Raw genomic sequence first — 10,289 nt, 5'->3', positions numbered from 1 at the left:
ATTAAAAAAGCACAACATTCATACCATTCGGGCGGGTTATAATCTTTAGCCCCAGGCCTGACGGGATAGCCAGATTTTAAGGGCTGTGCGGAAGGTCTGGAGGGTGTCAAACTTCTTGTTCCTATATTTTTTGTCCACGGGGATTATTTAAATAGGGAGACTGAAAGTCCATTGAGCTAGAAGTTAGCAACTTTCCCTTTTTAGTGGTTTACCATTGTATTATATGGAAGCAGGAATTCTAATATTCAGCCATTGGATTTTGAAATACTGTTAACAAAGCAGACATTTAGGGCAATATTCTGTTATATCCAGCCTCCTTTCCTTATAATTGCACCATGACACCAGAATCTTCTTGGGTCATTCTATTTTCACAATAGAAAAGTATGCAAGCCTTGTAAAGCCACAGTGGTCCTGATGCATTAGCCATGCTAAATTAAGTAAGGGCTCTTCGTAGCTACTGAAGAGTGTTTCCAACACAAGAGGGGGTTACGCAGTACAGTGCTACGAACACCTTCTAAGAGCCACTCAAAGGACGCAAAAATAGCAAGACCTGGCCCCATCTGCTTCAGAATGTAGATTAGCAGTCCTCATCTGGATTTTCTTTCAAGTAAAGAAATTTGTTGCATATGAAAGCTAGTCTGGAGAAGATGGTTCGACGCAATCCTATGATATGAGGCTACTGCTATTGGGAAGAATCCAGACATATAGCTTACATGTGTATATTGCTTAAAATCAGATTAGAATAGAATAGAGTGGAGTGGAATGGAACGGAACAGAACGGAACAGAACAGAATTCTTTATTGGCCAAGTGTGATTGCACACACAAGGAACTGGTCTTTGCTGCATAAGCTCTCAGTGTACATAAAAAGACACAATACATTTGTCAAGAATCATAAGGTACAACACTTAATGATAGTCATAGGGTACAAATAAGCAATCAGGAAACAATCAATATCAATATAAATCATAAGGATACAAGCAACAAAGTTACAGTCCTGGAGTAATAATTGGGAGGAGATGGGAACCATTCACTAAGGTTGAATTACTATTACTATTAATATTCTCAGATGAGATGAGAATACTAATAGTAATAGTAATGCAACCTTAGTGAATGGTTTGACAGTGGTGATGGAATTATTTGTTTAGCAGAGTGATGGTGTTCAGGAAAAAAACTGTTCTTGTGTCTAGTTGTCTTGGTGTGCAGTGCTCTATAGCATTGTTTTGAGGGTAGGAGTTGAAACAGTTTATGTCCAGGATGCGAGGGGTCTGTATATATTTTCATGGCCCTCTTTTTGACTCATGCAGTGTACAGATCCTCAATGGAAGGCAGGTTGGCAGTAATTGTTTTTTCTACAGTTCTAATTAGCAATAGCAATAGCAGTTAGACTTATATACCGCTTCATAGGGCTTTCAGCCCTCTCTAAGCGGTTTACAGAGTCAGCATATTGCCCCCAACAACAATCCGGGTCTAATTATCAGATTGTTTAAAAAAGAAATACCAAGACTCTGCCTCTCCCCCAAGACTTTAAGCAGACTTCAACTTACAATGATATATGAAGTTTGAGATGGAAGTTTGAAAAGTTTGAGATGGAACTTTGGTTTGGCTGAAGGTTTCATAGTCTCATGTGTGTAATTCTAATATGGAAGATTTTGGGGGATTGGATCACCTGGTAAATCTAAGTTGTTGATTAAAGAGCTGCGTGTCATACAGGGTAAAATTAAGGCACCTGCGTGCTCGCCAGACTTTCTGGCTTAGCATGTTGTGCAAACATATCTAATGAAAATACAAGAGTCCTGTCTCAAAACAGGTCTGTCATGTAAAGTTTTGCCTCTGGAACATTCCCCAACCTGGCGCCTCATCATCACTTAATGCAGCTGGAGGGCTACAGAATGAGAAAAGCATTTTAATAACATCCAAAATGTGTATTTGGAATTACGAATGTGGTATTTGCAGGAGTTTCATACTGGGTGGGAGAGCCACACCAAAACGGCAGGCACGATTGGTCGACAAAAGCTCCATATGCCATACAGTGCATGTGTATTAATTAGTACAGGGACTACTTTGTAAGTTGGCCAAATCTGTTCACCTTAAGAGAATGAAAGAGGAGACTATAAATGGTTACAAGCTATGGATGAACGAATTGGATAACCTGCAGTTGTCATCAGTATCCTCATGAGCCTATATTTTATTCCAAGTCTCCAATATAGGCAATGATGGGGAACGATGGAGTTTAGTAGGGTACCTCCTTTACCACCCACCACTGGCAGAGGGACTACGGGGTTGGGTGGGGTCAGATTGTGAAAAGTCAACATGGCAGCCACAACTGCATGTCTAAAACCCTTTTGTACACGACAGAGGCAAATCATTGGTGGTGGTGATGGCGGTTTCAATTTTGCAGTTGTGACATCCGGACTTGACTTGCCCATTGGGATCCTACCTACCAATCTCCATGGCACACATTTAAGGTTTTTAATTCCAAAAACAGTTAATTCCTGAACTTTGGAAAATAGCAGCCACAAAGGGAAACTGCAGTTCTCAAAGAAAGCATCTCTTGACTTCAAGCAGAGCCCAGAAGCATTCTTAGCAATAGCAATAGCAGTTAGACTTATATACCGCTTCATAGGGCTTTCAGCCCTCTCTAAGCGGTTTACAGAGTCAGCATATCGTCCCCACAATCTGGGTCCTCATTTTACCCACCTCGGAAGGATGGAAGGCGAGTCAACCCTTCCTTCTTGGAAGACAAATGCTATCCATTGTTTGGAAGTGGAGCAGCTACCCAGAAAGTGGTAAAGAGCATATTGGGAGCTCAAAAAAAGGGGGGGGGCATTCTTCTCACTTGTCACATTCCCTACGGCAACCTCTTTGTCAAGAGTATATGTGATGTTCGCTGAAAACTTTTAAATGTATTCACTTCAATTCCAAAGATGAGGGAATTTCTCCACTGGCCTATCCTGATAATTGAGGATCATTTCTATCTGTGGGCGATGCGTGAAGATTACATCCCTCTATCCAAATTGCTACTGACATTTGTGGAACTTAACTTGTGTGTAAGGTAAAGGTTCTCCTTGCACATATGTGCTAGTCGTTCCTGACTCTAGGGGGCGGTGCTCATCTCCGTTTCAAAGCCAAAGAGCCAGCGCAGTCCAAAGACGTCTCCGTGGTCATGCAGCTGGCATGACTGAACATCGAAGCCGCACCGAACGCTGTTACCTTCCCACCAAAGATGGTCCCTATTTTTCTACTTGCATTTTTTACATGCTTTCAAACTGCTAGGTTGGCAGAAGCTGGGACAAGTAATGGGAGCTCACTCCGTTACGCGGCGCTAGGGATTCAAACCGCCAACCTTTCTGATCAACAAGCTCAGCGTCTTAGCCACTGCGTCCCTTTTGTGTGTGTAAATCTGTACAAATGTGTCAAGGTGCTTCCTTGGAGGTGCCACTGTTGAACTCAAATGAACACATCATGCCACTTATCTACAAAAAAGTTTAATTGAAATACCTGTATAAAAAAATATGATCTCCATACATTTCACACTGTTAAACAGAAGGAAAAAAAAATCCAAATCCAAGCTGCATAAGTGCAACCAGATTACAGAACACACATCTATTAAAATAAATTAAGGTTTATGACTCTGCCACTCTTCCTTCCAGAGCCGATGCACAAAGACTGTACAATGTCAATAATTTAAAACCCTTCAAAAACAGCATTACTTTACAGTTCTGGTATGTCAATAATACCAGACAAAAAAGGCATACTAACTTTTAAAGTCATTCTAATTCCCTTAAATTAGACTTTGTACAACATTTTTTTCTATCTTCCAACCAAAAATGAAGGAAAAAAAGAACAGGTATGGTCAGGCTTTATATAGTTCTTTGTCAACAACCCACCCCTACCCCCAAAAGAGGAAAAGACAGGAATGCAAAAATAATTGTCGACTGATCCCAGAGAAATCTCCACAACAGAAGAGAGATAAAAGCAGTGTTGCATAATTCTAAACAAATAAATTAGCTAAAATAAATAGCCACAGCTGATGTCTGTGAGAGGTTTTTCTAAACTCCAGACAATAAATAAAACTTGTATAGTACAGGGGGAGAATTTTTTTTACATAAACACATTATACAGGTAATGGGAAAAGAAAGAAAAAACCCACACGCACACAGTCCTTGAATATTGCATTGATTGTGCATTTAACATGCCCATTCATACTTTTTTTTTTAAGACTTGGAGGTTGGGGGAACTGAGAAAGGGCCTTTTTTCTTGTGCCCAGTGGTAGAGATGAAATGAAGTATGGGTAAATGTTCCTGGTAAAGAGCTGATAACCTGTGCAGGCTATGGAAATATTGTGTGGATCAGCAGAGGTTGTTTTGTTGGGGTCTGGGGACGGAAGGGAGGAGAGAAAGGCTGGGAAAGAAGAGGATGAAATGTCTGTGTTCAAGTATTCCATCATCAGCTGATGGGACTACTTCATTCAGTCACTGGACATGTTTTTCTAGTGCATCATAGGGAGCTGCTTCCCCAGCACCTAGAATGGAGAAGGGAAGGCAGGTTCTATAATGTACTGGATCTTCTTTGGACACACACAGCTCAAAAAAGAAAGTCCCACTGAAGCAGCTTTCAAAAAGGCACTCAAAAAAGCAAATGAAATTTAGTCCAGGCTCTATGAGAGCAAAAAGGTTTACCATGTTATTTAAAGAGGTCACTGCTTTTCTTAATAAAAATAATAATAAAAAATAATAATTATATTAAGGTCAGTCTTTTGGGTTAAGTACTGGCCTGCCAACTCCTATATATTAGCGTTTCCAAAGGAAATTTCATTCTGAAGCAGAAACCAGCAATAAGGGGAAATTTTTTTAAAAAAAAAATCAATTCCCTCCGACAAAGATTCAAAGTACAGAATAATTAATGCATCCCCCCTCCCCCGCCCCCACCCCCTTCTACATATTGGCAGCAGCAGCAGCACTCTGGTCTTTTTTTTGTCCCCCTCTTTTTCTCTCCTTGTGGCTCCCCTCCCTTGACAAGGTCCTCCGTTATTTCACAGGCTCTCGTTGCTCGAACTTGTGCGAGACACGTCTGTGCCAATGGTCCGTAACCTTATGTCACAATCTTCCGACTTCGCAACTTCGGATTTGTGCAACCACGGGTGGTCAAAAATTTGCTCAAGGGTCGGTCTGTCTGAAGGCCTCAGAGAAAGGCACCATTTGATCAATTGTTGGCATTCTGAAAAGACAAGAGGGACAGCAGGTCAGCCACCGAAAATGATCAGTGGGCAGAATAACGGGGGGGGAGGGTAGGGGGTTGTGGGGGGGGGGGGGTCGTGGAGATCTGTAAATCTCAGCTCACCCAGGGAAATTCGTCTCCTGAAATACAGGCGTCCTCTCAAGATCTCTTCATCTTGCTCAAAAGGGATGTCCCCGCAGACCATGTCATAGAGCAAAACACCCAGGGACCATACAGTAGCTGACCGCCCATGGTATCTGTGATAGCGAATCCATTCTGGAGGGCTGTACACGCGTGTTCCTGTGGGGAGGAAAAAAACAAAGGCCCCTTGCCCTATTAGAACAAGATGAACTTTCAACTTGGGAGCATATTTTATGCTTTGCCACTTCAAAAATCCCATTAAAAAAAAAAAAAACCCTTCCCCAAAGCACACAAACATATATGGGAAAATTCTGGACCTTACATCACCCCTGGGATTATATCATGCTTTAATCTCAGCCCTCGGGGTGGTTCTATTTTGCGGCAATGAGCAGTACAAGCTTCCCATCAGCTGACTGTTTACTAACATAAAGCTCCCTTTCCTTGACCACGTGGCGTCTGCAGCACCGTACCAAAAATAGACACAAAAGGACAAAGGAAGAGAGGATGAAAGAAGAGAGGCAGGAAAGGAAGGGGGGTGAGGTGAAACTCCAACCTTGGCTCCTAAATGTGACTAATCAGTTTTGGCCAGTTCTAAAAGTATGCTGCTCCCCCCCTCTTTTAAAAAAAAATAAAAATAGAGAAAAATCAGAGTAAAAGAAGAGTGAAATCTGCCTCCCGCATTAAGAAGGCAGTTAGCAACTGCCCTCCCTCTGCACCGAGTGGTTACTTGGATACCAAATGAAAACTGGAATTTGTGATGCTGAAGGTCACATGGCCAGGAGACTCTCGTTTCACAACAAACAGATGTTAAATGCTGCAGCTGACTAGGGAAGGGAGGTGAAAACGGTGCCTCCTTCACGTGGATCACCTTCACCTTGAAAGGAAGAAAATCTTGCCGAGGTTTAGGCAAAAAGCAAGAGATCATGTCTTTCTTATAACAAAAGGAGGCAACCCATGTTTCGGTGTGTAAGTTTTAAGAAAGGAAAAGAAAAAAAACTTCTTTTTTAGATGTTTCCCCCCTCAGGTCCCTCAATCTGCAATGCGGGGGTTTCCGAAACATCACATGAGAATGAGGAGCTGGGGAAAGGAGAAAACTAGGTGTGTGTGTGTGTGTGTGTGTGTAGGGGGACAGCAGAGTAGGGGGGAAGCACTAAGAAAAGCAGATGGAAACACACAAGCTTGACTCAACTGTAAACACATCGCCCTCTAGGAAAATGCCTTTATTTTTATTTTTTTGAAGGCAGGGAAAATATAAACTCCTGCGTCACTGCCTGGAATTGCTCCTTTCCTAAACAACTTGACACCCCCCCCTTCCAGCTGCCTCCATTGCGAAGGATTTAATTATCAACCTGCTACTGACTGCAGCAGCAAAAACAGCAAAAATATATTTTGTCAGCCGTAGGTGGTGAGAATGTGATTAAGAATGAGGGGGTTTGTGCCGGGATGCTTTCCCAATTAAGCACTCATCCACCCACCCATCCACACACACAGGGATTGGCTGCGGTTGGGAGGGGCGCATACCATCAAAGTCAGTGTAGACTGTGTCCTTGAGGATGGCTCCAGACCCAAAATCGATCAGCTTCAGTTCTCCTGTCCTGAGATCCACTAGAAGATTCTCGTCCTTGATGTCTCTGTGTACCACCCCGCAGCTGTAACAGTGGCGCACTGCTTCCAGGACTTGATGGAAGAAGCCCCGTGCGGTGTCCTCATCCAGCGCCCCCTTCTCCGTAATGAAGTCAAAGAGATCCTTCACCAGGTCTGGCCGTTCCATGATGATCAGGTAGCCATCAGGCCTCTCGTACCAGTCGAGCAGCTTAATTACCCCTCGGAAGCCCGAACCCACTTTCTTCAGCAGGACTATTTCCAAGGGCACCATTACTCCACCCTACAAGGAGGAGGGGTAGGGAAGGAGGGAGAGAGAGACGGAGGGAGAAAGAGCAAAGGAAGACATGATGAATTATTCGGAATTATCGGAAACGGGAGGAGGGGAGGAAGGAGGGAAAATCCCCTTCCTTGCCCATCCAAAAACAAATCATACACTTCTTTCTCAAAATGGAAATTCCAGCAGCCAGGCGGAGGACGGGAAGGGGGAGGGCTAAGCAGCTAGCTAGACCGATGGGGAAGGCTGCAGCTACTCCACTGGGTGTCTCTGCTGCCGCAGTCAAAAGGGGAGGGCAGAGGGGGAAGAGGAGGAGGAGGAGAAACCCTGCCAAAATCCCCCCCTCAATGTAAACAATAACAGAGAATGGAGAGGCAGCAGCATGCGGGGTGGGGAAAGGGGAATCCATGGAAACAATCATCAGCCGTCTGTTATTAATACAGGGAGAGAAAAGCAGTTGGAAACTACTGCAAGGTGCAGGCAGCCACGCACACCACATATACATTTTGGGATCCATCCTTGGGTACTTACAATTGTTCCCCATTCGGTTACTCGCTCCTTCACGACATGCTTTACAGCGACCTGGAAGCAGGGAGGAAAAAAAACGGAGGTTATAGGGAAACCAGTCTACAAATTGAATTGAGGGATATGGGGGAAAGGTGGGGGGGGAGAGACCAAGCCCAATGCCTGTTGGTCGGCATGAAGAGAACTTGCCCGGGATTTCTTGCTCTGGATTCCACAGCTGGAATTTCCAGCCACGCAAAAGGGGTAGGTGGGTGGTAGCAACCCCGAGCCTCGTGGTTGGGGGCGGAGAAGGAAGGGGGGGTTGTGGCTCAAGAGCCTCCTCTTACCGGCAAGCCATCTGCAATCCTGTTCCCAGCATAGACGGTGCCAAATCCCCCGCTGCCGAGGACTGAGCCCACTTGATAGATTTTATCGAACGGCTCCTTTTCCACTTTCACTGGAGAGGGGAAAAAAAGAGAAAGCAGGGTGAGAAAAAAAACAGAGGGAAAGCCTTAAGGAAGAGATATTTGGGGGCGAGGGGGGGGCGGACAGCAGTTCAGACAGAGAAACCAATCTCAACCTGGCGTCGTGGGGGGAGAAAAGCGCATCTTACTCTCAACCCTCCTGAACATTTCTTTTTAAAGTCACCAGCAACATTGGACTAAAGTGCGGCCAAGCCCAGATTTGGGAATTGAATGGACGGGGGTTGTAAAAATTGATTGCAAAAATGTTGGCCGCTAAAAAACGTCTAAATCTCTGCCTCCCCCTCGTGGCCGTCCGGGGTTTTGCGAGTCAGTTCTGCCAGCCCCTGGCAAAACGTCTTTCCAGTTTTTTTTCCCCCTTCATCCTTCGGTACAAAATATTTGTCCAGCCGCCCTAATTTCCCGCTTAGGATAACCGGGGGAAACAAGCCAACTCCCCCCCCCTTCCAACAACTGCAGAGGTTTTAAAAAAGACGACGGATGAATGACTCAAGTCGATCGCTGGGATCCACCGTTCCACGGCTGACGCGGGAAAAGGGGGGAGGGAGAGGAAACCTCGACACGCACATCACACACACAACACACGACACACCATGCAACGCACACGGGCCGTCCCCCGCAAAGAGGAGCGGGCGAGGGCGGACGGCAACTCTCGGGAAATTGTTTACCTGGCTGGAGGATCTTCACCGGCAAGTGATCCATGCTGGTCGGGTTGCAAAGATGAGCCAGGGACCCAAATTTGGAGAGTAACATCTTCCCAAGCGATACCACGGAAGGCGGGGAGGAAAATAAAAACCCCGACGACAACAACCCACAACGATCACGAAGCAAAAGCTTCTTCGGTCAAGCCGGCTTGCTGCGGCGGGCCAACTGAAGAGGGGCCGGCGGCGTAGCTCCTTCCCCGTTCGGATCGGAGGGAAAAGCCTCGCTGGCAAAAGCCGGGTCCCCCCACCCCCCGTCTCTCCTTCTTCTTCTCCTCCTCTGCCGACCCTTTCGGATGGAAAGGAAACTTGCAAGTCCGTCAGAGAATCCCAGGGAAACGGATAGATGTCCTTAAGGGAGGGGGAGAGAAGGGGGGAAAAATATCCACACGCCAATCTTTTATTAGGAAGAGAGGTTAACGCGAGTAGAAAAAAAGATGAGTCGGTTTCTTGGGGTCTTTTTCAAGCAAGCAGGCGGGCTGTCTCGGGTCGTGTCGACCAAAGAAACCCACGCGAGCAACGCGAGGAGGAATCGATAAAATCCAGTCCGGGATGTAGCGCCGCAGTGAGGCGGTCGTTGTGGAGCGGCGGCGGCAGGAACAGCAGCAGGAACAGCTCAGCCTCCGACTGGCACCGCTCGCTTTCTGATCTCCGCTGCACGCAGCAGCGGCCTCTTAACTCTCAATATTTTGGTGGGGGAAGGAAAAAAAAACACAGACACGGATCTCTCCAATCCGTATCCCTCCGCCAGAGGGGGAATCGGCGGGTACGCGTCTTTCTCTCGCTCCCTCTTCCCCTCCCACCGCTTGGAATAGGTCCGGAAAGACTCCGCCCTCTCTGTCTTTTAAGCTCAAAGAGGGGACTGCGGAACCTCGCCCCATTGTAAATACGGCGGGCGGGGGCGAGGAACTATTTGCTTATAGTAAAGACAGGCGGCGAGTTACTGTCTGAAAAATTCACAGGGATGATACGGCGGTGGAGGAGGGGGGAGTCAGCGCGCCCAAGGAGCGAAAAAAAAACACACACATACATATACACACGCACACCGAGAGAAGGGAAGGTTCTCTCATTTACATGCGTCGGAGCCAATGAGAGGGGCGGCTCTTTCAAATGAAAGCCCGGCTTCGGCCAATCAAGGGGAGGCGGGTTTGGGTATGCATCAGTGAAACTTGGGGGGGGGGCGCTTACGAGCGCAGGGCGGGAATTCCTGGGCGCGCCTGGCTCGCGCGTCGCTAACCTGGCGGCGGTGGGGAAGGTCATTCTCAGCAGGGCTGAGCGCTGCGTCGGAAGCGGGAATTCGGGGCGTGGGGTGGGGGGGGGAGACGCGAGGCGGGGGCGCAAGGCAGCCGCCATGATCGGCAGGC

The 10,289-nt window shown here is 46.5% G+C and overlaps 1 protein-coding gene across 1 annotated transcript; it reads right to left on the bottom strand.

The window, feature by feature from the left end:
* Positions 1 to 3,470: 3,470 nt before the first annotated feature.
* PIM3 (Pim-3 proto-oncogene, serine/threonine kinase) lies at positions 3,471 to 9,592 on the bottom strand. The gene is made up of 6 exons (XM_014059286.2): positions 8,893 to 9,592; positions 8,090 to 8,199; positions 7,770 to 7,820; positions 6,881 to 7,244; positions 5,342 to 5,518; positions 3,471 to 5,218 (listed from the first exon to the last, which is right to left on the bottom strand). The coding sequence occupies exons 1-6, from the start codon at positions 8,975 to 8,977 to the stop codon at positions 5,034 to 5,036; spliced, it is 972 nt and encodes a 323-aa protein (XP_013914761.1). The 5' UTR covers positions 8,978 to 9,592; the 3' UTR covers positions 3,471 to 5,033.
* Positions 9,593 to 10,289: the final 697 nt, after the last annotated feature.

The sequence above is a fragment of the Thamnophis sirtalis genome, unplaced genomic scaffold (genome assembly GCF_051295495.1).
Source record: "Thamnophis sirtalis isolate CommonGarterSnake01/CBP01778 unplaced genomic scaffold, rThaSir2_p1.2 scaffold_9, whole genome shotgun sequence".
Lineage (NCBI taxonomy): Eukaryota > Metazoa > Chordata > Lepidosauria > Squamata > Natricidae > Thamnophis > Thamnophis sirtalis.
This window is presented reverse-complemented; position numbering and strand designations above follow the sequence as displayed.

What these genes read in the sequence shown, in the direction of transcription:
- PIM3 (XM_014059286.2), bottom strand. Translation starts at nt 8,977, where the DNA reads ATGTTACTCTCCAAATTTGGGTCCCTGGCTCATCTTTGCAACCCGACC. An exon ending in GGATTGCAGATGGCTTGCCG is followed by an intron (nt 7,821 to 8,089) that starts GTAAGAGGAGGC and finishes CCCTGCTTCCAG; the next exon opens with GTCGCTGTAAAGCATGTCGT. An exon ending in TAACCGAATGGGGAACAATT is followed by an intron (nt 7,245 to 7,769) that starts GTAAGTACCCAA and finishes TCCTCCTTGTAG; the next exon opens with GGTGGAGTAATGGTGCCCTT.